Below are 26,190 nucleotides of genomic sequence, written 5' to 3' on the forward strand. Positions count from 1 at the left end.
CAGCTGCTCAGTGTTGACCCTGGTCAAAAGAACCCCTGGTCTCTACACCGGACAGTGCTGAGCTATGACAAGTTAAATAAAGAACTTATTTAGTAAATTAAACAGTAAAATTTAAACTAAATGGTAAAATTAAGCACAGTGTTTAGTAAACTAAGGAACTTCCTGCAATTCAGCTGTTTTCCCTGCTGTGTACTGGATCCAGATACTCATCTAACTTTCTTCAGCATTACAGTAAAACCCGTGTGAGACAAGTCTAGCATGCCCACCTGGCATAGGTCAGGGACAAGTAATGTACCTGGTTCCTACACAACACAAGACAGCCTTCCCACTCAATGCAACAGCGGCCTCCCAAGGCCCAGGGTGATGGCCAAGGCACCCTGCTCATTCCTCCTGCCTCATGCTGCTGTGCGCCAGGCTGGCAGTTCGGCCTGGAAAAGGTGAAGAACTTCAGCAGGACACCAAGACTGGAATGCCAGGGGTAGAGAATTTTGGCTATCACTCACCCAGTTACCATATATGGTAACAGTGTAAGAAAATAGTTACATTTCTGGACATTTTCAGGGGATGAACCAGGCAGATTTCACGCCATTCTCATTAACCAACTGCATGCTGTACCACCGACAGCGCGGGTCTAAGAATGAGAATGCGACAGATGTTGTGCCAGTCTTCCAAGGAAGTGTGGTTTGTTGTAGCTTAAAGCTACAGTCAAAACCCGCTTAAGAGATTATTTCCTTATGTCTACCATCATGTTTAAAAGCTACAAAGTCTTCAAGCTGTGGCAAGTGAAGGAGAAAAAGTAAAAATCCCACTGCAGGTAAGGCTTACACCTTTCCTTGTACACTTCCTTCACTGCTATGGTGAGATCTTACAGCCTATCAATCAGCATTATCAACATCAATCAGAACCTTCCCAAACGCAAGGTCTTATGGTCAAAATAACTGAAAAAATTCAAACACCTTAAATCAGCAGTCAATGCTGAAACTGTACCATGTCAGCTTACATAATGCTTTGCACATTATTCATTTGACTGTGGGATTGAACATGCTTGTCCCTAATCAGGGGAACTCCTGCTGCAGCAGTTCATTGCACTTGCTTCTGCCACTGCAGTTTTCTATTAACATTCTACTATGCTCAGCCATCAAAGCTAACTGGCTGCTGCTGGCCATCCAGCTGACACTGAGTATACTAGCAGGTTAGAGACAATCATCAACATGCTGGCTTCATATGTCCTTTTCATGCACAGTTCTGGCGTCCTCAACATAAAAAGGACATGGAACTGTTGGAACAAGTCCAGAGGAGGGCCACGAGGATGATCAGGGGACTGGAGCACCTCCCGTATGAAGACAGGCTGAGAAGGTTGGGGCTGTTCAGCCTGGAGAAGAGAAGGCTGTGTGGAGACCTCATAGCAGCCTTCCAGTATCTGAAGGGGGCCTATAGGGATGCTGGGGAGGAACTCTTCATTAGGGACTGTAGTGACAGGACAAGGGGTAACGGGTTAAAACTTAAACAGGGGAAGTTCAGGTTAGACATAAGGAAGAAGTTCTTTACTGTGAGGGTGGGGAGGCACTGGAATGGGTTGCCCAAAGAAGTGGTAAATGCTCCATCCCTGGTGGTGTTCAAGGCCAGGTTGGACGAAGCCTTGGGTGACATGGTTTAGTGTGAGGTGTCCCTTCCCATGGCAGGGGGGTTGGAACTAGATGTTCTTAAGGTCCTTTCCAACCCTAACTATTCAGTGATTCTATATATCATCTGTAATACAGTTCTGGGTAGGAGCAGTTACAGCTGTGCGCATTAATGAAATAAATCTACAAAGCAGCCTGCATAGTTTCATGTCAGTGCAACTTCCATTCCAGCAGGGTGACCTTTGTAACCAAATCCCAGAGGGCTGCTTTGGGAAGGCCCCATGGGGAGACAGATACACTCTGCAGTGGAAACTTGCATATGCGATCCACCATCACATCTTTCTCTCTCCCAGGCTCCTGGTCTGTTCTAGTGCACACTATTCACAAACACAATTACCTGCATGCAATTTACTTCTTTCCAGCAATTTAAAATAAATATCCTCCTGTACAAACATTAGCAATATTTGATGTCAGGACCCTGGTCCCTTCCAGCCCAATTCATTCTATGATTCTATGGTTTTGCGTTTGAAGAAGGGAAAACAGTCTAGTATATTTCCCAGGCAAATCATCAGGACATCTAATTTGTCTTTTGTAAATAAAAGTCAATATGCAAGTGACCTAACTAATGAGATCCTGAAAGCCTCCACATCAACTCCTGCATTTACATGCAGCACACACGCATACGCCACTGAAAACTGAACCTCTTATTTTTGAGCAAGTCTCTGAGGAAATGGTTTTCTGCTTTGTTCAAAATTATTTTTTTAAATAATCAAAAGAAAGAATATATTAATTGGAAATCCAGACAATTCAGTAAAGCATTACAGACAACCTTTTCATGCCAGAACATTAATTTCAGTACAGAACCTCCTAATGTTTCATCTCCATCCTACATGTGCTAACACGTAGCTACAGTAGCGGTCTCTGCAATTGCTTCCCAACAGCTACAGCCTCTTCCTGGAGAACACAGAACAGTTGTTAGGGTAAGCACATAGTCACCAAAGTCCCCATTCAGTGCTACTTCCCATGAACAGAACTAAGCACCTACTGCTGCATCCACTTGGCAGAGGACGATAAGCAGGGTGCTCTTGCTGCAGCCCAGCTAGAAGAGCTCAAAACCCAGAATCTACCCAAGGAGGCTGGTGCCACGAGCTCCATGGGAGGTTTCTGTAAGAAAGCATGCACATGGATTTCCAGGTGAGCTTCAGAAACTGCCCAGTAAAACAAGGTTTCTCTGCTGCCATTGCCCCAGACTAAGAGGCAAAGGACATCTCATCATTTTACAGATCATAATAATCAACACTTCAGTCACAGGCACCATCACTTGAAGGCTACACCACCTTTATCAGCGAAGATTGTAACACATCTGCATTTTCACAGCTGCTTTTAAACTTACCATTTACTCACTTTATATTTTCCATGTTATTCTCCAACACCCTCAAAAACCTTGAGACAAGCAGTTACAAGCCACATGTTCTTCACTGGTGCATTAGGCTTAGGGGCTGATGAAAGCCTACATACTTTCCTAGGACACCTAAGATGCAAGCAGAGGTCATGTATTTGAAGTCCATGCTAGGGCCAGGGCTCCTTTACACATGCACAGTATCACTCTGTACTCTGTTTTCTTTTTGCTCTTTTTCTCCTGCCCCTGTTGTTAGACTGCCTTTTTCCACCCTTGCTCTGCCTGCCCTTAGAAATGACCAGCGCCACAGGCTGTCTGAACTCAAAATAGCCCCATGGCTGGAAAACTCAATAAATTCTTTATACTGTGAATATCAACATCCCTAATCCTCTTACCACAGGCAGGATACATGATGCACTCCATGGCACTCTCCAACTGCTTAAACTTCCTAACAACTGTTACAAACCCACAACTTCCCAGTTTTAAGAAAACAGAGCATTTCATCAACAAATAAGTGTAAAAACCAAAACAGTCATCTGTGCAAAAAGGTGGATTTATTACCTGTGTTGCCTGTATTAACTCCAGGGTGACAAAGAAGTGTTTACAAACCACTGTACCCCCAGGGAAAGCTTCCAGGGAGTTGTATGTGCAGAGCAAGCCAGAAACACAACTCCGAGCTAAACAGTGCACAAAGTCAGAGCGTGATCCTCAGCAACACAGAACCACTACTGCAACCTCTGCCCAACTACTTGTGCAGCCAAGCGTAATTGCTCAGCACCCCTCATGGCCTGCACCATGCTGCACAGCTGCTGGGGTGTGAGAGGAACAGGAAACAGGCCATGGAAATAGGTTTGCAAACAGGAGCATCATGTGTCTTCTCCCACAGCCTTTCAGGAGAGATGCTTTGTCCATCTCCTCAAACATACCCTTAGTATGTTGTACTCTGAGATCAGGCAAGGATCACTAGACAGGCACTGCTGACTGGTAGCTATCCATCACACCACTGCTACACTACCTGCAGGTCATCTTCCCCATGCTTCTTGCAGGCTGCCAACATATGAACCAATAAAAGCTGAAAGACCTTGGAAGATTTAATCACTGTAAGAACATAACTCAGCTTATAAAAGGAGAAGGTAGCTTGTATTTCTCATTTTGGACCTAGCTGCAGAGATTTCATACAACAAAGATTTTCAAACAACTACACAGTGGGATCACATTTAAAAAAAAATTAAAAATGGTTGTTGGTGATAAAATCTGGGTCATATTAAGTAGTGGAGTGGAAGACAAAGACAATAGATATTTCTGCTATACAAAAAAACAGGCCCAAACATCAGTTCCTTGAGTCTGCAGGTATAATTATACAGAATGCACCTGCAAGGTAAACTTAAATTAGTGACATGGGAACAACCACTGCAAAGCATGTCCTTCCATTTGCAAAGCGCCGAGCACTTCACATTAAGGATTGCTACAGAGGCTTCTGGGCATTGTGACAACAGAAACAATAGCCTCCCATTCTGTGACCACAGACTGGGACATTTATAGCTTGAGACCTCACTGACTGAAGCTTCACATTTCCTAGCTATATTCTTTCTCTTATAGAAGTGCACAGACTTCACAGTAGGGTTCAGAACAGATCTTTTTATTATTACACCAGAGTTAAATCTTCCATGATTTGGAAAACCTGTCTGGAATAAAAGCCTATGCCTGATTGGGACCGGTCTTGTTTAACATCTTTGTCGCTGACATGGACAGTGGGATTGAGTGCGCCCTCAGCCAGTTTGCCAAAGACACCAAGCTGTGTGGTTCGGCTGATACGCTGGAGGGAAGAAATGCCATCCAGAGGGACCTTGACACGCTTGTGAGGTGGGCTGATGCCAACCTCATGAAGTTTAACCATGCCAAGTGCAAGGTCATACACCTGGGTCAGAGCAAGGCCAGGCACAGCTACAGGTTGGGCAGAGAAGAGATTCAGAGCAGCCCTGCGGAGAAGGACTTAGGGGTGTTGGTTGATGAGAAAATGAACATGAGCCGGCTTCAGTGTGTGCTTGCAGCCCAGAAAGACAACCGTATCCTGGGCTGCATCAAAAGGAGCGTGACCAGCAGGGCGAAGGAGGTGATCCTGCCCCTCTACTCTGCTCTCGTGAGACCTCACCTGGAGTATTGTGTGCAGTTCTGGTGTCCTCAACATAAAAAGGACATGGAACTGTTGGAACAAGTCCAGAGGAGGGCCACGAGGATTGACTGGAGCACCTCCTGTGTGAAGACAGGCTGAGAAAGTTGGGGCTGTTCAGCCTGGAGAAGAGAAGGCTGCGTGGAGACCTCATAGCAGCCTTCCAGTATCTGAAGGAGGTCTATAGGGATGCTGGGGAGGGACTCTTCATTAGGGACTGTAGTGATAGGACAAGGGGTAATGGGTTAAAACTTAAACAGGGGAAGTTTGGATTGGATATGAGGAGGAAGTTCTTTCCTGTGAGGGTGGTGAAGCACTGGAATGGGTTGCCCAGGGAAGTTGTGAATGCTCTATCCCTGGCAGTGTTCAAGGCCAGGTTGGGCGAAGCCTTGGGTGACATGGTTTAGTGTGAGGTGTCCCTTCCCATGACAGGGGGGTTGGAACTAGATGATCTTAAGGTCCTTTCCAACCCTAACTATTCTGTGATTCTATGATTCTTTTTAAAGCAGCCACAGTGTTTCCAGGTACAGGTGCAGATCAGCAACTGAATACAACTTCCTAACCAACAGCCAGTTTTATCTTCATAGAAACAGCAGTTGTAGACTTGAAGAATTCATACTAATACAAGCCTCATCTTGTCACTTCAGTGAAATGCCAAGAGAACACTAACCTCTGAGGTGTGGCAGTGTCTCAAAACTGTAGGAAGAAGGGTGGGGAGCAGTGGAGCTTCTGGTAGGTCAGGGTCAGATAACAGCAAGGAGTCAGGGAAGTCTGGGAATGTGTAGGATGCAGCAAAGGGAAACAGGACATAGGTTCCAGTGCCAGCCTGAGACATGGATAAGCCAAAAGCACAGATGATATATATGATTAACCTAAGATAGCAGAGCGTTATCAGTCACAGAGTAAAACAGGAAAGTTCCATGTCCTTTTTATGTTGAGCAGTCAAAATTCACAGCCTTATTTAAATGGGAACTTTTCCAGTTACTTAAGTGCACACAATACTCCAGGTGAGGTCTCACGAGAGCAGAGTAGAGGGGCAGGATCACCTGCTTTGACCCGCTGGTCATGCTCCTTTTGATGCAGCCCAGGATACGGTTGGCTTTCTGGGCTGCAAGCGCACACTGCTGGCTCATGTCAAGTTTCCCATCAAATTCTCATCATGTTATGTTGCATATGTTTTGTTAATCTTCATTGAAAACAGCAAAGCTTTAGGGACAAGGGCCTGTGAGCAAGAGGCTTTTCCTATCTGTCTATAGAGCACTTCATCCGCAGGTTCTCCTTGATCAGGCAGTCTGTAACAGAACCCCACAGTAATGTCTCCCATAGCTGTTTTCCCTTTAACCCTGACCCACAAGCTCTCTGTTGACTGCTCACCTGTCCCCAGACAGAGTTCCATACTCTCCAGCCTATCCCTAACATAAAGGGCAACTCCCCCTCCCCTCTGCCAGGCGTGTCTTTTGTAAAAAGCCTGTAACCTTCCATTCCAACACTCCAGTCACAGGAGCCATCCCACCATGTTTCTGCAGTGCCTATTATATCATACCCCCGTAGATGTGCAAACATCTCTAATTCCTCTTATTTGTTCCCCATGCTAATGGCGTTTGTATAGAGGCATCTGAGCCGAGCTCCAAATGAAGCCGGCTCATTGGCTGGAGCACCTGGAATGTCTCTGCATTGCTCCGAGCATTTATTATAGGTGCTGGCATCTGACTGGGTGTGTTGGGATGGAATGATGGCCCCCTCCCCCAACACATCTAGTTTAAAGCCTCCTTGACCAGTCTGGCAAGCCTCCTACCAAAACTGCTCTTTCCCTTCATCAGACCAGCTCCACCAGCCCCCAGTAGACCTGGCCTACAAACTTGGGTCCCGTGTCCAAGACACCCAAACCCCTGACTATGACACCACCCTTTTAACCATTTATTAACCTGGCCGATCCTCCTAGCTTTTCTTAGGTCCTCCCCAGTATCCTGGAGAATTGATGAAAAGACAATCTGAGCTCCAGGGCCCCTAGCCACCTCTCCCAGGGCTCTGTAGTCCTTCTTTATGTTCCCCAGGCTACTACTATCTATATCCCTAGCACCCACATGTATCACTAGAAGTGGGTAATAGTCTGTGGGACTTATTAGAGCAGGCAGCCTCTCTGCAACAGCCCTGATCCATGTCCCTGGTAGGCAACACACCTCCCTTGAGACTGGTCAGGCTGACAGACAAGTGCTTCTGTCTCTTTCAAAGTAGAGTCCCCTACTACTGCAACCCGCCGCTTTTTCCTGGCAAAAAGTCCTATGTCCCAGCCCCCTCTGGCTTCTGTTCCACTTCATCTCCCTTGCTCCCAAGCACTGGCAGATGTGAATTAACACTGTGCTGACATCTGTAGTCATACTTTCATACACTATTTTTCCATTAAATCCTTTCTGGCAAGGAATACCTAATTAGAAAGTGAGCGCAGATCAAATGCCATAACTACTGGTGAAGGAGGTAAGCCACTGGAGACTTTTCTTCTTAGTTTTAAAGACATCGTAATGTTAAATGAAAATGTTCCAAGTTGTCCCTGCCCCTTCTCCTACAACCCACAGTTATGAGCATGCCACACATAAACCTTCAATCGTTCTCAACATAATGGAAGAAGCATTCAAAATCTTAAAAGCATAGATCCAAATTCTGTGGGCTTAAAAACAAAACACCAAAAAGATGACGTACATATTTCTGCAAGTGAGCAAAGGCAGAAATGAACTCTTCTGTACAGCCCAGCCAGCGCACCAAAATCAATTTATTTTCATAGCAGATGTGAAACAACACACACAGAGCTGCTTTTGCAAATCCCTTTCTTATGCTGGCCAATCCCTGCAAGGAAACGGCCAACATCTGTGTGGAGCATATTGGTGTTTATCCAGCACCACAACATCTTCTAAAAGGGAAGCTATTCTCTAGATGCCTCACAGCCTCCACTTAAATAACAAATCACTGAGGGTTAGTTAGGCAGGTCACTGCTCTCACATGGCAAAGCTTCTTCCTAGTATTGCTCCTGACATACAAGCAAGCTCGGACTTCCCTTCCTGCCCTCACCGAGACATGGCCTCAGTCAATGTTTATTCATCAGAAACCCCAGTGTCAACCTGCTCTCTAGGAGAGATCAGCCTATGCTGCTGCTCCAGTCAGGGTAACAGCACTGCAGTTCCGGCATCAAGAATGTCCATCTGTTTCCAAGCCTGCTCCTGTTTTCTGATTTGTTTTTTTTTTTAAGTGCTCTTTGAAAGCAGAATCCCCCAGGAAAAAGCAATCAAAACTTGAGGTTCCTGGATACTCTCAGTTGCTCCCCGCTCTCTGGGTTCTGTGTGCAGGAATAGCAAGGCAAATACAGAACAAGAATATGTATCTCCATTGGGAGTCTCTTGCTTCCTAAGCCTTCCAGACTTAACTGCTAATGCTGGTTTTGTACTATAGACAGATTTGCTCCTTTGTATTGCCCTTCCACTTCCTCAGCCACCTGCTGCTGTGTTCACAAAGGCCTCTCATTTAAGCAACACTTCCCTCCATTCATTTCTTATTTATGTTGACCACCTCATAAAATAAAATTAAGCAAATCTCATTCAATGCCATCAGCTTTTTCCATCATCTCTGATATAGCTCCTTTCTTCCCCACTAAGTGGGAAGAGATAGCATTCTCCCTTGCACATCAAGAATCGATTACATTCCTTCCTTAGAGCCAGATTCTACTAGGTCCTAAGGGCTATAACCCCCATTGTTTTTTTAGTACAGAGAGAAAAAAAGAAAAAAAAAAAAAAAGAAAGAAAAAGAAAGAAAAAACAACACCTTCGAATTATTAGCAAGGCTGAGCCTGGAATTTTTGTAACCTTGTGTGATCAAAACCTCAAACCTGCTAGGCAAACTAGAGTGTTATTTATTTGGGGAGGAGAGAGAAGACAGAAAGCAGGTGAACATACTGCTTTTCATCACAGCTAAATCTGGGTCTGGCAGTACTCTTGTCAGGGAGCACCCAGCCACTTTACAGAAATTCCCTTTTTGGCTCTGGACTGAAATCTGGCAAATCTGGACACAAATGGCCACAGTCCTGCTTGCCCATATGCAAATTTAATATAGATCCTTTCATAGGCCCTAGCACAATGGTTTCCAGGTGGGGTGCCAGGGACTGCACAAGAAAATATGCTGGAGGAAATTTTTTTCTCATACTGTTAACAAATATAAAACTAATAAATAGAATTTATTTCATTTTTATCATCCTCTATTTTTTCATGTATGTTTTATAACTTACATAATATACTACTACAGTGCTGCATGTACATAACTTATAAATACAAATACACAGATTGGGGGCACCTGCTCAAAAAAATTCTACTTGACAGGGGTGCATGATCAAGCATGTTAGGAGAACACTGCCCTTGAGTGTTGAGGACTAAAACAGCTGAGCAGACACAGTTCACCCTCACTTTGGCAGAGCACTGAGTTTCCATTCAAATCCTTTCAGCTTCATCTGATCTACCTGTACTGGTATATACACCTATACTGGTATTGGTCCCTTTGTCCCCCCAGAAAAAACGGTCTTGTAAGAACAAGGGAGTGGTGGTATCAGTGGTACTTTTGGATCGGTATAATAGTTTTTATCTTGCTCTACTGTGTGCTTATATCATTAAAGTAGCACCACGTGCTTATACACTTCTCTGGATTCAAAGGATAATGTACTATATTAGCATCCTTTAACACTCACTTTGGAGTTTAAATTTGCATAACTCTCAAATCAAAAGGATGTTTAATAGCATTGTGTTTTTCTCTAGTGGAAGGAAGCTTCCCTGAGCACACTCATGGTGCAGTCAGCCATGCAAATTATTAATCCTGTAAGCAAGACTGAGGCTGCAATATGCGTACTGGTAGGAAGGGAGGGAAGTATCTTTTCATTATAAAAATGCTCTGTAGTCTATCCTGCAGCCCTGCTGTCTGCCCTTCAGGGCCTGGCAACTACCACTCAGTAGATTCTGGTTGCTCTTCTCAAACACTGGCAAGCAAATTGAAAGTGATGAACATGGGTTGTTCCTTTTGATCATGGGTTTTCATGCTAGTTTCTACCACTTACAACAGTAGTAACTTTGGTATCAGATCTGAGTATATAAAAATGTTCATTAAAACACAATTAAATGCTACATTTAGGGAGAAATCCAGTCACACAAAGTCACCATGTAACAATGTCTTACAGTCAAAGCAAACAGCTTGTGCTTTCAATAAGGGATCAACATCAACAGGGATCTCTTTAGAAATTTTCAAAGCTACAGTTTGGGAGGTAACTGACAACAATAATTTAGTCTAGGGTCTCTTAGGCTCCAGTCCAGCAGAATGCCTTTGAGGCAGATACTTAGCCTTGAGATAAGTTATCAAATTATTCTTACGCACCAGTGCAGAGCTACACCATAGCCTATGTTTCTGAAAGTGAGATTATGCATGTTTCTTATCATGCATAAGAAACGTGCATAAGGATTGCTCCGAGCAAATGACATGGAGATGTATCAGAATATCAAGTGATGCACTCTGAAAACAAAATCCAGGAATAACTACAAATGAATGAGTGGTGAGAAATACAATACAGAGTCCTTGAAGACACAACAGAAGAGGTGCTTAAAGACTCTGCTTAGGAAAAAAACCACCCTAAGTTTCTTAACTTGAGTTTACAGGCTTGCTTACAAGCAAGACAAAGCAACTTACATCAGCTGTCTGAAGCAGTGGTCACAGAAAGCAAAACTTAAAATATATCTGTGTGTCTCCTTTCTTTAGGAAGCATTCAAGCTCCACTTGTATGCAGAACAGCAAGTTCAGCAAGTCTCAAAGAAGAAAAGAAAAGCAACAGACACACCAAAACTGCTTAAACATTACATTTTGTTTTCTTTATAGATATTATCACTTGGGTTTGGCCACATTCCCCTGCCTCTAGAACCAGTGTCTGGGTAGTAAGGGGTTCCAGGGAGGGAGCCTCCCTGGAGTGAGGGAAGAGCCAGACACATATGACCCACCTCCCCCTGGCAATATTGATAAGGGAGTATAAGGGATAATCCTTTAATGCTTGCCACAACGAATGGGGCCCATTAGCCAAAAGAATTGTGCATTAGCCTCTAAACTTCCACTGGTCTCTTCTGCTAGGCAGCAGGAGCACAGATGCATTCACACCTCAGTCCCAAGAAAATGATTACTGAAAACTCCATGCCAGGGCAGCACTGACAGCCTGAAAGTGCAACCTTCATCTAAACACAATGAAGAAGGTGGTTGATTAATCAGGGGACAAATAAATGCATAAATAAGCACTATTCCTATTAGATCCAAACCTCAGATTTTGTTGAGCTGCATTCCTTCCAGCTTTTTCAAGCTAAGTTTGATGTTGTGGTGGGTGTGACAGTTGTTCGCATATTGCATCTCCCACACAAGCAGATCTGGAACATCAGCTGTAGCGGGTGTGGGTGAGCAGCACAGTCAGGGGCATCTGGCCATCACTCTGGTATGTTAGAAGTACCAGCTGTCATCTTTATGTGACACTACGAATGCAAAAACAGGCAAGAGTCTGGTTTCACATGGCCTTGCCTCTCAACATCAACTAGCTTTGGTGGCAGGAGATGCTGCTAAAGCCTACAGGCTCTTCTCACTACAAACGTGCAGTCTAGTAAGGACTGAACTCAAACAAGCAGTCTTTCAGCAAGGGCAATTCAAAAGGCTGTCACCCCCATCAGCTATTTCTCCATAAGATAGGTGAGAACTCAGTGCCTGAAGACCTTTACCTTCTCCTCCCACAGGCATGAATCTGTGCACAAAGGGCAGAGCAAAATTGCAAAAAGCATGGCTTACTAAGCAGCAAAATTTGAACAATGAACCCCTGCCCCAGCCTACCTGCACATTTAACAGGAAAATGAAGACACGCAGCCCAGCAGAGCCCAAAAGAATAAAAAAAGAGGAAGCTTCATAATGATGACTAAGGACATGATGTTAAAATGTGAGGTATCAGTAGGATCTATATTAAGATGTAAGAGAAATGTTCATTTCTGTGACAGCAAAGGATTCTAGGAGGCAGAATACAATTAGAGAAACTAAATGCTGTAGCAGAGAAGAGGAGGTTAGGAAAAGGTTACAGGGTAGATTAAAAGGATTCAACGGAAACTAAAAGCTTGACAGTAAAGTTTTGAACAGCTTTTGTTATACTTGCTTCTCACTTCCTTTCTGATTAAAATATTGTGCTGAAGCATTTTCCCTTTAGCTGCCCATTTCAGCTTAAAAAAGAAAGAATCCCATCTCCCTTTTATCTTAGGAAGAAAGCGGATGTTAGAACAATTGGTAGTGCACTGCTCAATGTCAGACCCCTTTCGAGTCAACCTTTCAGCAAAAGACCTGAAGAAAAGGCACAGTTTGTATTTTAACACTTCACTCACCCAACTGCTGTATCTGCCCATAAAATGCCATCAAATTTCTCTGCTTCAGCATACAATACAAATAGCTGCTTTTAGAAAAAAACTAATGCTCACTTAGTTTCTTTCCATTGGTTCAGGGAGTGATAGCCAACAGCCAGGAAGAAAAAGAGTTAAAACCTGGTACGATATCAACAACATTAACAGTGTCAAGCCCATTTCACATTCCTACAACAATTTCATATTCGGTACCCAATCTGACAGTACCAATTCAAAAATATCCATCGCTGACTATTTTACACCCACCATCTGTCCCAGAAAGCAAGTAGGTGCTTGCACTATAATTTGCACTTAACAGAACTCAAGTGTATCTATCTCAGTTTAGTGGGATTGTAGGATTAGGTACTTCTGGCTATACCCTCATCCTTTAGCTTTGTGTTAACCTCTTAACACAAAACTGTGCCTCATACAGAAAAATCCAAAATGCTCTATAACATAAAATGGGGATGAAGGGAAAGAAGGAAAAAGTGAAGCCCAGTGCAGTTTTCAGGGGAAAGAGCTTCATGACAACCTAGGTGCGCTTCAGCTGTCGGGGCAAGGATTTTGTTTTCATTTTCAAGGCCACAAATGAGGTTCATAAGAGAATGCATTTCATGAGTCTGAGGTCAGGACACCAAAGGCTGCAATACCTGTGGCAGAGACAAAGACATTAAGATCAATTCTTGCAGTTTAGTACATATTTTTGTTCCTAATCCTCAAATACTAGGAGCCCCATAACGAGAACCTAAGTGAATCCAAGTTCAAGGTAACACATCAAGCTGAGAAAATAAAGACTTTCAAAGAGAAATGAGACCTGGTGACTTTAAACTTGTTACTGTGGTCTCAATACTCCTCAAAGACTGAACAGATTTTGGAGGAAAGACTAACCAAGGACATCAAGACATATGCATTTGTATCATAGGTCACCTTAGAATCATTTTTAGCAAGTAAGCTTCTAAGATATTACAGGATAGTTGAAATTATCTGTTCTGTTTCTAGCCAATTAATTGGTTAATTGGCATCAACAGGGATAAGTAACAGTATTACTGTCTTCTCTTTACCCACATCTTTGACTGAGAGAGGAGTTGGCTGGATGAAGGCAGGTGACTATGGGAAAGAGATAGCTTCATTTTTTTACTAGAACATGCAACTGCAACTGATTATATGATTAAGACACTAACAGGCAATGCTGAACTAACCATCCTGATAGATAGTAGCTAGATTTGTTGGCCAAAATAAACATTACAGACCAATAATGAAAGTTTTTTCTCTAATTATCTGCTCAAATCAGAAAGAGTCTCTTATTCTGCAGAGAAGTGATGTGATGCGCTGCTGACTCCTGACCAGTGATTTTCTAGGCAGCATTAGGTAGGTTTTTAGTAATCTTCCATGGAGATAGTGACATATTAGTACCTTTGATCAAGGAACTGTAAGACCTCATTTGGAACCTGGTGCAGTTTGCCAACAAAGAGTTGATCCAAAGCTGGGAAAGACAGAGAACTACTACTAGAAGAAGCAGGGGTGTATTCTTTCAAGGGAAGATTGTGAAGAAACCTGCTATTTTCTAATATTTAGCCTAGGAAGAAGAATCTCAAATACTTCATTATCAGAAAATGACCCAAGTGCCAATTTTGCAATGCTCACAAGGAAGTGAAGAAACAGCCTTCTGACACCCAGTCCATAAATTGGAGAAACATGGAGTAGACATTCTGCTGTCCTTTCTTTTACCTTGGTGTATGGCCATCAGTTATTGCAGGCATCTGGCCTGTTCCAGACCTGTGCTTGTCTTCCTTCATATATCCACCCTCATGATCTACAGAGATTTGTTTTGTGATTGGATTCAGCTGCAAGGGGGCTCCTCCTACCTCAAAGAGAAACATGGGCAAATGCAAGTACAAACCTAGGCACTACTGGGTGCCTTCAAAATGTAGCAATGGGCCACTACCCTCATTCAGCACACATACTGAGCATCATCCTGCTACAACAGGTTAGCACCACTTGTTTTTAGGTTTCCAGTGACACACCTCATGTCTTCCACAGTACTGCACTGTCTGCCTGAGGGTTTCTATCACGTCTGATTTAATTATCCATCAAGTCAATTTATATCTGTTATTCCTTATATTCAGCTTTCAGAGCATACAAGGCAGACAATCCCCTTTCCTATAGTATGCCTTACTTATCTGCATGGCTTAAAAACAGAATACTGAAAGATGTCTGGTTAGTAGATTTTCTGCTTCTCAGCCTTTTCACATTTGATTTATTTGCTTCTCACGTGGATTGGTGACCCAGACTCTCTCTCCTAAATGGCAAGCCAGTCTCATTGCCAAGTCTTGTGCACTCTGTTTAAATATCTGGGGAGGATGTTTGCCTTTTCACAACAACATGACACTGAGTCACAATTGTCTGCTGTTCAGCTTCAACCTCCAGTTCCTTTTCCACCTAAACAGTTCTTCCACTTCCCCTCTATTTTGCACTTCTGCTGTTACTCACTGCTGTCTTCACACTAGGCATTTCTCTCTTGCACCATGCTGTCCATCCTCCCCCCTGGCTATTTCAGGCTGTCAGTAACCTTGCAAATTCTCAGCCTGTCCTCCAGTGTACACAGAGTGGCTCCCGACTTCATGTTATCTAAAAGTTTATAAACAAATTCAGCAAATGCACCTCCATTCAGGAAGGTGGTTTTAAATTCGCATTAAATTATATATATATATATATGTATATAAAAATGTAAAATTTTTCCATCAGAACATTTATCTCGTGCTAGATCGTCATGCACCGCATTTTAGGAGATCCTGAGCCAGACCTTATCAAAATCCAGTGGAGACAGACAGACATTTGTAGTAATGACAATTTTACTGAGAACATCTGACAGGGACTAGATGGTATTTATTGTCAGATATTTCTACATCTACCTGCTTCTCCCACCCATGTATTTTAATATCCACAAACTTTGCTGCAACAGAAGTAGCATAATGCAAGGAACAACATGAAACTCAGAGCTAGTAATGCAGAGATGGTTCCCTGCCTCACAAATTTGCCTCCAAAAACAAGGAAAGCATAGAAAACACAGAGGCAAGTCTGATGGGGAACACTGTGACTGTGGTGGGCCAGGCTGCAGCTTGTCCTGCTCAGCCCAGCCACAGGAACACATCCTGACATGACCTCAGCCTGTCTCCAGGGAGGTGGGCTATACCAGGGGCTGCCTCATCACCCTTGGCTGCAACTGTACTGGCTGCAGGACAAGTCCTGCTCTGATGGACCCCATGGGAGGCCCCCATGCCCCATGGGGCACAGACAGGGGATGGCTATAGAGGTTTGACAAGCTGGTTTATACTATCTCTGATGTCAGTTTAAGTGCGAGTCATTACCCAGTAGTACGGAAGCAAATGAAGAAAGGCCTTTCAGGAGGGGGTCATTCCTTATTTATCAAGTGCAACCCTGTCAAGTGGAAAGAACAGGATGTCATTTACTCCAAAACCCATCACACTTTCCTCAGTGAGAGAGATTCGTGATACGCTTAAAGGTGCCTCCTTTCTTTACCATTAAAGGATTGAGACGTATTTGCAGCAATGTTAGCACCATGAAAATAGCTACAGATCACTCAAATGTGGTCAATGTCTTAGTGCTTAATTTCTTTTAATCTCAAAGTGACAAAGGGGAGTTAGTGCAGATCAAGTGTAAGTATTCAGAAGCTGTATTTTACTTCATCTCAAACCAACCAACTACATAACAGTACAAGTCTATAAGTAAGGAATAACTATGATGACAAATGAGGAAAAATCTTCAATTTACAGAGGTCTTTTTTAGTGATGCCATTCAGGAATACAGTCCAGCGAGCTGGAAGCCCTTTGAAAGGCTACATAAATTTATATTCACATATGTATTTGTATCCATAATACAATAGATCCAGCATGACAGACATAAGAGTATCTTATATTTTTCAAGATCTTGGGAATCCTTTACCCCAAACCAAAGGTGGCTCATTTTCTCTAGACCAGTGCAGCAAGAGAAGGTCTACGAACCACCACCCTGCCGCCTCTTGCCTTGCAGTCCAGTTCCAGGTTCCACTGTTATCCCTGCACTGGGGCAGAATAAGTAAGACTAGATTCCCACCCTAAATGCCATAACCTGTATGCATAAGTGCATACATGTATGAGTTTCAATGCATATAACCTCTTCAAAGTAATTTTTCTGTGCTTGAATTGACAAGATTACCATTGCCCAAGCCCTGTATCAGCAGGGTGCATCCATCAGCAGACAGCACTGTGACATCAATGGGAATAGCCGCACGCCCACAGCTACACGCCGACCCCAGTCTGCACACCTACAAGTGCTACCCCACTGGGAAGTTAGCCAGCATCTACCTTTCAAAAAAAGCACAAATGACTGTATGCACTGGAGTCAGACTTTCCACAACTGTGAATTTTGTAAGCAACTTTAAAAAAGATATTCTCATTTTTTGCTTCAATTTAATCATTCATACACACCCACCTCTCTGCCATATGCAATCAGAAATGAATCACAGTTATAACAGCAGCTGCTTTAAGTCTTTTTTCTGCTTTTTTTTCTTCACTAGAAATAACATTTCCATTTGTGCCCACTGACGGGCTTGCTGTCTCTTTTATCTCAGCCCAGTAATCTTCCTGTCCAAAACACAGCTAATTCCACCCATCCATCCAGACACACACAATATTCTTAGCTTCCGTGTCTTCTGCATATCCTTCTCTGGCATGATTTTTGCATCCTTACAGTGTGCCTGATTGACCACACTTCAAAGTTTGCCCAGTTTTCAACTGCAGTTACAGCTTTGTATTGCTTGCTGAATAGAAGTTGCTTGGGTTTGTTCTTTGTCCTTAATGGCAAATACAGCTTGTCAGTACAGGTCATGAGAACCCCTCATGCTGTCCGAGCAAGCAGGATCAAAAGCATGTTTTCTATCACGTACCCTTAATACCAGTTGTCTTCACAGAAAAACAGGAGATAATCCAGGAATAATTTATAGATACAGAATAAGCTAAGGAGCCTCCCAAGCCTATCTCCCTGCAGTCCCACAGTCAAGGAGCTCTTTTTTACAAGCTCTTCATTTTTACAAGACCCACTCAGTTATGTCTGTTCCTTTTCAAATAGCACTAGTGACTGATTAACATCCTGTTCTTTAAGGAATATGAAGTGGGAGCTTCAATAAGCTCCTAGAAAGGACGCTTTGCCACAAGGAAGCAAGATGTCAGATGACAGCAACCTCATGCATTTGTCTCAGCCACGCATTCTTAAATCCATCTGTTCTGTTTTCTAATAACATGTCCAATTTTTGGCAGTATTTGGAAGGATGAGGTACTTTTGGGATTATATCCCACTAACATTTAGGTAAAATGTGTAGCTGTATCCATTAGTACTTCCATTTGAGACACACCTTGTATTTCCAAGCTGCTAAATCCATCTACTCCAAAATTTTGGAAGCTTGAGCATAGGAGAGAAACAAAACACCTACATGAACAAGCACACCTAAGAGAAATTTCCAACTTCTTTTTAAGTCTATGGCATCTAGGACAGCTTCCTGGGACCTAGCAGTCTATACAGAATTAACAAGTCAACTCCACTATTAGCATTCTCATTAAACCCAGCAGAGAGGCTTATTTCCTTTCCAGGTTGACTTTAAAGTATGCAGACAAGGAAATTGTTTGCTATGCTGTTTCTGTGATGTTCACAAAAGGACATGAGTAGCTGTAGGAACTACTTTACTTTAAATGACCTTATCAATAGATGTAAGGGGAAAAGATTCATTTTATGCAGCAACAGATACAGGAGTAAATATGCTTTTTTCCCTGTAAAAGACTAGACAGTGTGTTCGGAGAAGACCTTGATCTGCAGTGCTTATAGACTTTCATGTCTCAAGTATCGACCAAAACTGGTTCTCTGTATAAAAGCAGAGAACAACCTTCCCCCATGTAGCGAAGTTGTCAACACTAGGTTATTCCCCAAATGCATATTTAATAGCAGAGACATGGGCAAAAGAAGGAAGGGAACACAGATAGCCAAGTTACACAAAATTTTAGAATCAGTAAGGCTGTCATGTCACACACTTGATTCACTTCAGTGATGACGGAAGCAGGAAAATGTGCTCTAAACCCAGTGAAACCACCTGAAAAGCACATTTAGCTTTCGTAAGGCGAATAAAATATTAAGCCTTTTCATAATTCATTTATTTAGCAAAACTTCAAGCCTTAAAATCCTATAAAGACTCTGCAAAGTAGTAATGCACACCTTTGTGACAGGTATTTATAGTATCTTCCTGGAAGTGCTGTGATGCTGTCATTGTAAGTAATTTCTACTCAGAATGCAAGAATAGATTATGTAGATACACTTTTTTTTTCCAGTATTTTCTGTGGTTATGCAAGTAAAAAGCAGCTAAAGTCTCTGATTACATAAATAAGCAAAAGCAAGTCACGTCAGTGGCACTTCATCCACTGATCACAGTCAGAGAATTTGGCCCAGATATTTCTGAAGCAGGATCTGCCATAAGCAACTAAGTAGTTTTTATAGCTTTTCCTCCACCTCCAGAATATTTAAATATTGACCTCAATCTAATAGGACTAAAGCCTGCAGATTCCATTGAGCCAAGATCATCAGTACTGTCAGATGGTGATATGTATATGGCCTCTTTTATGGCCCAGCCTGATCCAAGAGCTTTGCCTCCAGGCTCCTTGCTGCTGGAATGCCACCTTCCCATCCACCTGTCCATACTCCTGGAGAGAACACACACATACTGGATCTCCCACTGCATCCTGCTAAGACTTGCCACAACTCTCTGACCAGTTACAATTATAGCCATGCAGGTAACAGCTAAAAGTTTTTCTCCCCTTACCTGTACCACTTCTTCTCCTTTGATTCTTTAACTTTAATTGAATTGTTTACCTCTAGTAAAAGTACTGAAACACAGGTAAAATTAACAACTCCATGCTATATCAATATGCATTGTACCATATGATTCACTGGTGACTAACTTGGAGGAACTAAACTCATTTTGCTTATTTAGCATTCATAAAATAACAACACAACTGAAAAATATAATCAAGAGTGATGTCTTATCAGCTGACATGCAAACAGACATTTGTGATTAAACACAAAAAAAACCCTTTCTACTGCGATGGTAGTCACAACCTAGCATTTAATGTGCCTTGCTTCCCTGACTTTAGCTGGAACATGCAGGTTGATTTCAACTGTCAGACTGCATACCCTCACTTGTGCAGAAGACCATCTCTCCTGTGGCAGCCGTGATAGAGCAGGATATGGGAAACAGCCATTTATTCTTTCTGGAAATTAACATTCCCTCTAAAAAAAAACCAAAATAAATTAAAAAAATAAAAACTACTTTATATATTCATTTAAGCCTCTTCAAGGTGACAAGGAGAGCCTGGTTGCTAGACATGGCCTATGCAACTTCTCCTTGAGAGCATCTTCTTCAAAGATGGTAACTTAGGACAAACAGTGTTTTAGAGAAGTACTCTGGAAATCCATAAAAAGCTAGCTACACTCTCCAAATGCAAGTTGAAGATCAGTTGCTACACTCTTTCAGTCTTACCATTTTGTCTTCAGGTCGAGACTCAAGAACAGGATTCAGATGGCATAGAAAATGAAGAAAACAATAGCACTGATTGGCTGTAACTTTGAGGACTTCAGCACTAACTTTTGCTCAGAGCACCATTATTGCTGCCACCCTAAAATATTATCCTTAATAAGAAGTGCTCTTACACTTGAGGTCCAACTTTCTGGTCACTGAACTGTATTGATATAGGAAGTATTGGACCCAGGAAGGGAACACCAGCTACCCCAATTCAGGAACATGAAACTACAGCAATACCAGGATATTTGTACCTTCTAAGACCCTGCATAAGGAACAACCACAACTGAAGGCACCTTCATCTATTACAGAACATTTCCTGGCCAGATTACTGAGCTAACAAGGGAACATATCACTCAGATCCACCCCACTCATGAAGGAAGGAAGAGCACGGCACTGGCACTTACTAGTTTGCCACTAAAAGTGGTAATAGTTGCTCTATTTCGATTATGCTTTCCTTCTAGCAGCAGTTTGTTCTCCTATTCTTTCTGCACTTCCACAACTACCTCTGTCCTGCCCTTGGATGAAGGGAAGCCAGAGGAGTTCCAGCTATCCCTCCTTTTACAATTAAAGTACTGTTTGGACAGAGGTCAGACCTTTCCTAGAAGCCTACCTATATGTAGATTCCCTTCCCATCAAATCAATTCTGCTTCCCCTTCACAGGGAGAGAATGAGAAGGTAGATGCCAAAACATGCCTGGATCTAACATTTGATCATAAACGCTATAATCTTTTTCAATACATGCTGACCTACCCACAGACCTGTTTTAGCCAGGCACTCTTTGTGAAGGGAAAGCATTTCAGTAACCGTCTCCAAGACCTCCTATCCACTATTCATACCCCAGTACCTCAAAATGTGCATTGCTGCTTTCATATTTGTAACAGGTACTTGTTTCTTCAACCTTTTTTAACCAGAACTACACAGTGCCACTAGTTATAGCTTAAAAATCAGGGCATCACAATATGGTTTGGATTTTTCTCAGCAACTAAAAAGAATAATTTCACAGAGTAGCTCAACTGGAAGTAACACACAGTGCCAGCAAGCCATCTGTTCCAAACTCTGTGTTAAAGTTAACAGCTATTTTGGATTTCCACAAAGGAAGTCAGCTAAACCTATTCATGTTGTGTCTCATCCCATTGTCCCCATTCCCCAGGGAGTTTAAGCACCCACTATTTTCATTAAATGGAACAGGAATGACAGTATTGGAAATCCTAAGGAAGAGGCAGAAAACAAAAATTACAGACACACAGTAGTGTTGCGTAGCAAAAACATCCAGTCGCTCCTCTCCTGAAACAGAAGTTACTCTGGGCCTTTCCCAGTTTATCAGAACCTGCTACACAGCCAAGGCAGGTGTCACCAGGAACACATGCAGTGACTAACTTCAGATTGAGGACATACTGAACCATCTAATGCTGCCAGCAATACCCAGCACTCCTGGGATTCTACTATATTTTTTGAAATGAAGTACCAGTTAGCCTGCCTGTGCTCAAGACTAATTCTAGGAATGGCTACAATACTTTTCAAGACATCAATTTAATATCATGGGAGGGAATGACAGTATTAAGTAACTTACAAGAAAAAAAAAAAGAAGGAATAGAACTTTCTACTTGTAGTTTAAAAGGCCACAAGAGTTTCATAAGTGGCTCTTCAATTTTTTTTCTTTCCCTTAGGAGTTTTAGCTCATTCTCATTAACTAACCTGCACCTCTTCGTTCTACGCGCCTTCCCTTTCATGAAGGGGCAGTCTCCCAAACCCAAAAGCTTGACACCAAGCTTGATCCTAGTTTAATTCAAGGATTTATTTCCAGCACTGACATAGCTGAAGTCCCATGGAACTTCAGTTCACAAGGACATTTGTCTTCTAGCATCAGATGATGTCAAGTACTTGCCACTATAATTCTTCTCCCTCTGAAGTTTTGGTGCTAACCAAAGATAAGCTTTATCCCAGTCTCATGAAAACCTCTTCCTTTAAGCTCAGAGCCTAGAAATAAAGGATTCTTATATCTAACACATTTGAACCAAGAACACAGTTTTGTAGTGCTCTGTGTCTGATCCTGCATTTCTTCTTTGTACTCCATCAGTGACTAAAAGATGTGCTGTCACTGCAAGGGACAGCTGTCTTCACCTCAGCAGACACCTTTTCCTCAGCAGGTATGGATCCAAACTCCTGGGTCAGAGCAGCGTCCAGTGAAGCAACAGTGGTGCCAGCACAAGTATGCCTAGCATGACTCCAATTACGACATATGTATGGTCTAAAACTGGTCAATCAAAACCAGTATTATAACAGCTTAGTTATATACAATGCAGTAGTTTCCATTGCTTGGAATTTCAGTAGTCAAAATATACAGCAGGTACACATTTCACACGTATCAAATAATGACACTAACCAAACTTCCATCAAATCAAATCACAGCATGCAGCATCTATCATCATTGACAGAATGAAAGGGCAGCAGCAACCTCTTCTCTGTCTATTACTAGGAAGAAACATTCACAGCAATATCCATATACGTTCCTCAAGAGACGTCTGCATCTATTTCTGACAACCATAAATCAGACTTCTTTATTTCAAAGGAAATATGAATTCTTGAATTAATAGGTCATCAACTTAATTTTTTTTCCAAACCAGATCCTAGTCCCAGGTCTGCCTATGTTAAAATGGATATTACTATAAAGTAACTGCATGAAATAATAAGCCAGCAAAGGCAGAGAAATTAAGTGATAATTGATGCTGAAACAGTATCACACCATTAAGCCTACAGCTCATGATCTCAGATATGCTTATGAATAACTATCATCAAAAAAACTTGGGAGTTCTTTAAGAAGGCACATCAGCTTTATATTTAAACATTTTACAGGCTCTAGCTGTTTCTACAGGTAGATGTAACTTCTATTTGTCAGAAGCATGACAGAACTTTCTCTGGCCTCCAGTGCTAGCTCCACCTTACTCCCTCATCCCAAGCTGCTTCCTCAGATAGGTTTGTCCTATTGCACGAATTTCAGCACACCACTCCAAGTGTAGCAGCACTGTTCTGCATTTACCTTTTAGTAGCAAAGTGAGGGAATTAAACGCTATGGAAAAAAACAATGATGACAGGTGACCTTAGGACAGGCAAACTATCAGCTCAGTTGACGATGACAGCAATCATCACATCCTGTTCTGTGGTCCAAATGTTTTATTTCACATCCCAGCTCTTCATAACTATTAATCGCTTTTTGCCAAGCCTTGCTGCTACACAGTTGACTTGGATACTGAGGCCTGCAGACAGATAGGTTATAAAGGATCTCTAGGCAAGCCAGTGGTGCAACTTGGCACACAAGGCAGTCCAAGGAGATCTCAGTGCTGTGCACTGCTGCTGTAGGTCACGTCATGTCATTTCACCACTATCCTGGTATTCACTCCGGACAAAACGCACACAAGAAGGGTTAAGGTTAAGGACGGCTGCACAGAAAGCCTTGCAGCCAGAGGGAACCCCAGCTCCATTCCCAGAGCCCTTCTGCACACCGCAGGGCAGCTCAGGTCACCCACACAACACACCAGCGGCTTTCCCCACCTGTAAGGGGGGTAAGAGGCGCCACCGGCTACCCCAGACCACGGCCGAGCTGGGGACCTGCGCTCCGGGGGGAGCCTGCCCGAATCCCGCGGGGATCCGATCGCTGCTGGCGCTCGGGGCATCTCTACGGCGCCAGGGTGCCTGTGACTAAGCACACGCGGCCTCCCCTTGCCCTCCCGCGCACCGCCTCGGCAAGGCTCTCCGCGCACCAGCGCTCTGACAGTAAGGCCGCTCCCGGGAAGCACCGGGCGGGAGGCACCTGCCTGCCCCCCCGCCCCAAGGCCGAGCACCAGCCTAGGCCAACAGCCGGGCCCGCAGGGGCTTCCCTGCCTGGCGCCGCGCTCCGGGCACCCCCCGCGGGCATCCCCGCTCCCTAGAGCCGCCCAGGCCCGACGCCCGTTCCCCGGCAGCCCGCCCCCCGCGTACCGCTGCCATCCTTGAAGTGAGGGGGTGGGACGTCTCGCAGCGACCGGGTCCAGCCCCCCTTCTCCGCTTCCTCCTCCTCCTCCTCCATCGGGCCGGGGCCGCCCGGGACAGTGCTGCTACAGCCGCCGCCCTGCCGCTGCCGCCGCCGCTCCGCCGGGGTGGCCACGGCCCGGGGCGCTCGGCGCCGGGCCGCCCTGCCCCGCGGGCTCAGCCCCTCCGGGCGCCCCTCGTCCTCCTCGTCGTCGTCCTCGTCCTGGGAGGAGGCGGCGGAGCGGGAGTCGGCCGAGGTACTGTAGAAGGGGTTCCCGCTGCTGTCCTGGCCTGACTCCCCGAAGACGTCGTCGGAGATCTGCAGGCTCTCATAGCGGGAACGGGCCGCCTCCAACAGCGACAGCGCCTTCCTCCGCGCCGGCCCGCCGCCGCCCTCCGCCATCATCTCGGCCGCCGCCAGCAGCCGCCCGCGCTCCCCTTGGCCCGGCTCGGCGGGGTCCTGCGGTCGCAGGCAGCAGCCCAGCAGCAGAAGCGGCTCGGACACGGCGGTCGGCAGGCAGGGAGTGGGGGGCGCCCCACCACCGTCGGGGCTGAGCCCTGCCTCCCGCTCCCGCCCGCACCACCCGCCCCTGTGTGTGTGCAGGGACATGGGGGGAAGGAGCCAGCTCAACATCTCCAAGTACCACATCCAGCCAATTACCGCGGCAGTCCGCGCCCGGGAGGTGGGGTTATATGGGCGCCGCGGGCCAGCGCCGACCGCCCACCGCCCGCCCTGCCGCCCGCCGCCGCTCCGCCCATTTAAAACCACAGCGCCGGCTGTCGCGAGGCCGCCTCTGCGCGATGCCGCCGGAAGGGGAGCCGCTGCGCCGCGACTGGCCCCGGGTCCTTGCCCCTTCCCCGGGTCCTTGCCCTTTGCCCGGGCCCCTTGACCAGAGTTCTTGTCCCTTGCTCCGGACCCTTGCCTTGGCTCCGTCTCCGGCCACGGCTGCGGCCCCGTCCGGAGCTGTCCCCTCGCTTGTGGTGCTGGAGCCGGACAGGGCAGCGCCCGGAGCGCTCGTCTCGCTGCCGGCGGGCCAGTGAGTAGCGCCCGATGTGCGGGGAGCGCGGTGAAGGACTCCCGCGGGAAAGGGGCTACCAGCGGGGGCCTCCCGCAGGGACGAGAGAGGCGCTGAGGTAGGACCTGGGTGGGTCGGGGGCTTGACAGCGTGGCTGGAGCCTCACCAGCTCATAATGGCTGGCAAGGTTGACCCGTGACAGTCGGGCCCCTGACGTTGCTGCCCCAAAATAGGGCACAGAGCTCCAGCACTGGGAAGTCCCTTGAAGCAAAGCAGAGAAGGTGCTGGAGCACAAGGCTGTGAGGCACCTTGGCTGCTGGGCCTGCCACCTGGCTCACGCTCCAGGCAGGCTTTGCATGGGCCTGGGGTGACATGGGTGCTCCTGGCCACTGCTGGAATCAGCTCTGGAGCGCACTGTAGGTTGTGGGGCTGAGCCCCTGCATTGTGAGGTTTGGCTTCTGAGGTAAGTATAGTGTGAAGTAATCATTCTTCCCAAATAGCCACTGATTTAAAAGCACTGTGGTGGCACAAGAAAAAGGAGGGAAGTGAAAATACCTATACCCTTACTGGGTTAGTTAAACATGATTCAGAAGAATCCCCAGAGTAATGGGAGGATTTCATACAGCTGGAGCCACTGGTTGTGCAGCAGTCAGAACAGTCTGTCTGATGTTACAGGAATGTTTGAAATCTCCGATCAAGGTTTATTATTATTACTATTGGAATCCCACTGTGCTGGTTACTGTACAAACACTCATTAAGAAGACAGTCCCTGCTTCCATTCTCATCAGCAGCAACAGCAGCTATTGAGCCTATCCTTTCACAGCAGCACTTTCAAAATAAACAGTAATCGGATCCTGTGGATTGGTTGTATGCAAGTGGGGGAGGAATAGTACTTACATTTTTTGATGCAAACTTTCAGTGTAGGTT

The 26,190-nt window shown here is 44.8% G+C and overlaps 1 protein-coding gene across 1 annotated transcript in view; it reads right to left on the reverse strand.

The window, feature by feature from the left end:
* The window catches only part of PGBD5 (piggyBac transposable element derived 5), a 65,842-nt gene extending 40,913 nt beyond the window's left edge, over positions 1-24,929 (reverse strand). The window contains exon 1 of the mRNA XM_062641965.1: positions 24,218-24,929. Within this exon, the coding sequence (XP_062497949.1) occupies positions 24,218-24,896 (679 nt within the window). The 5' untranslated portion in view covers positions 24,897-24,929. The remainder of the gene's footprint in view (positions 1-24,217) is intronic.
* Between the last annotated feature and the right edge of the window lie 1,261 nt (positions 24,930-26,190).

This window comes from Pezoporus occidentalis, unplaced genomic scaffold (genome assembly GCF_034315485.1).
Source record: "Pezoporus occidentalis ecotype Australia unplaced genomic scaffold, CSIRO_AGI_Poc_V1 ctg7, whole genome shotgun sequence".
NCBI lineage: Eukaryota > Metazoa > Chordata > Aves > Psittaciformes > Psittacidae > Pezoporus > Pezoporus occidentalis.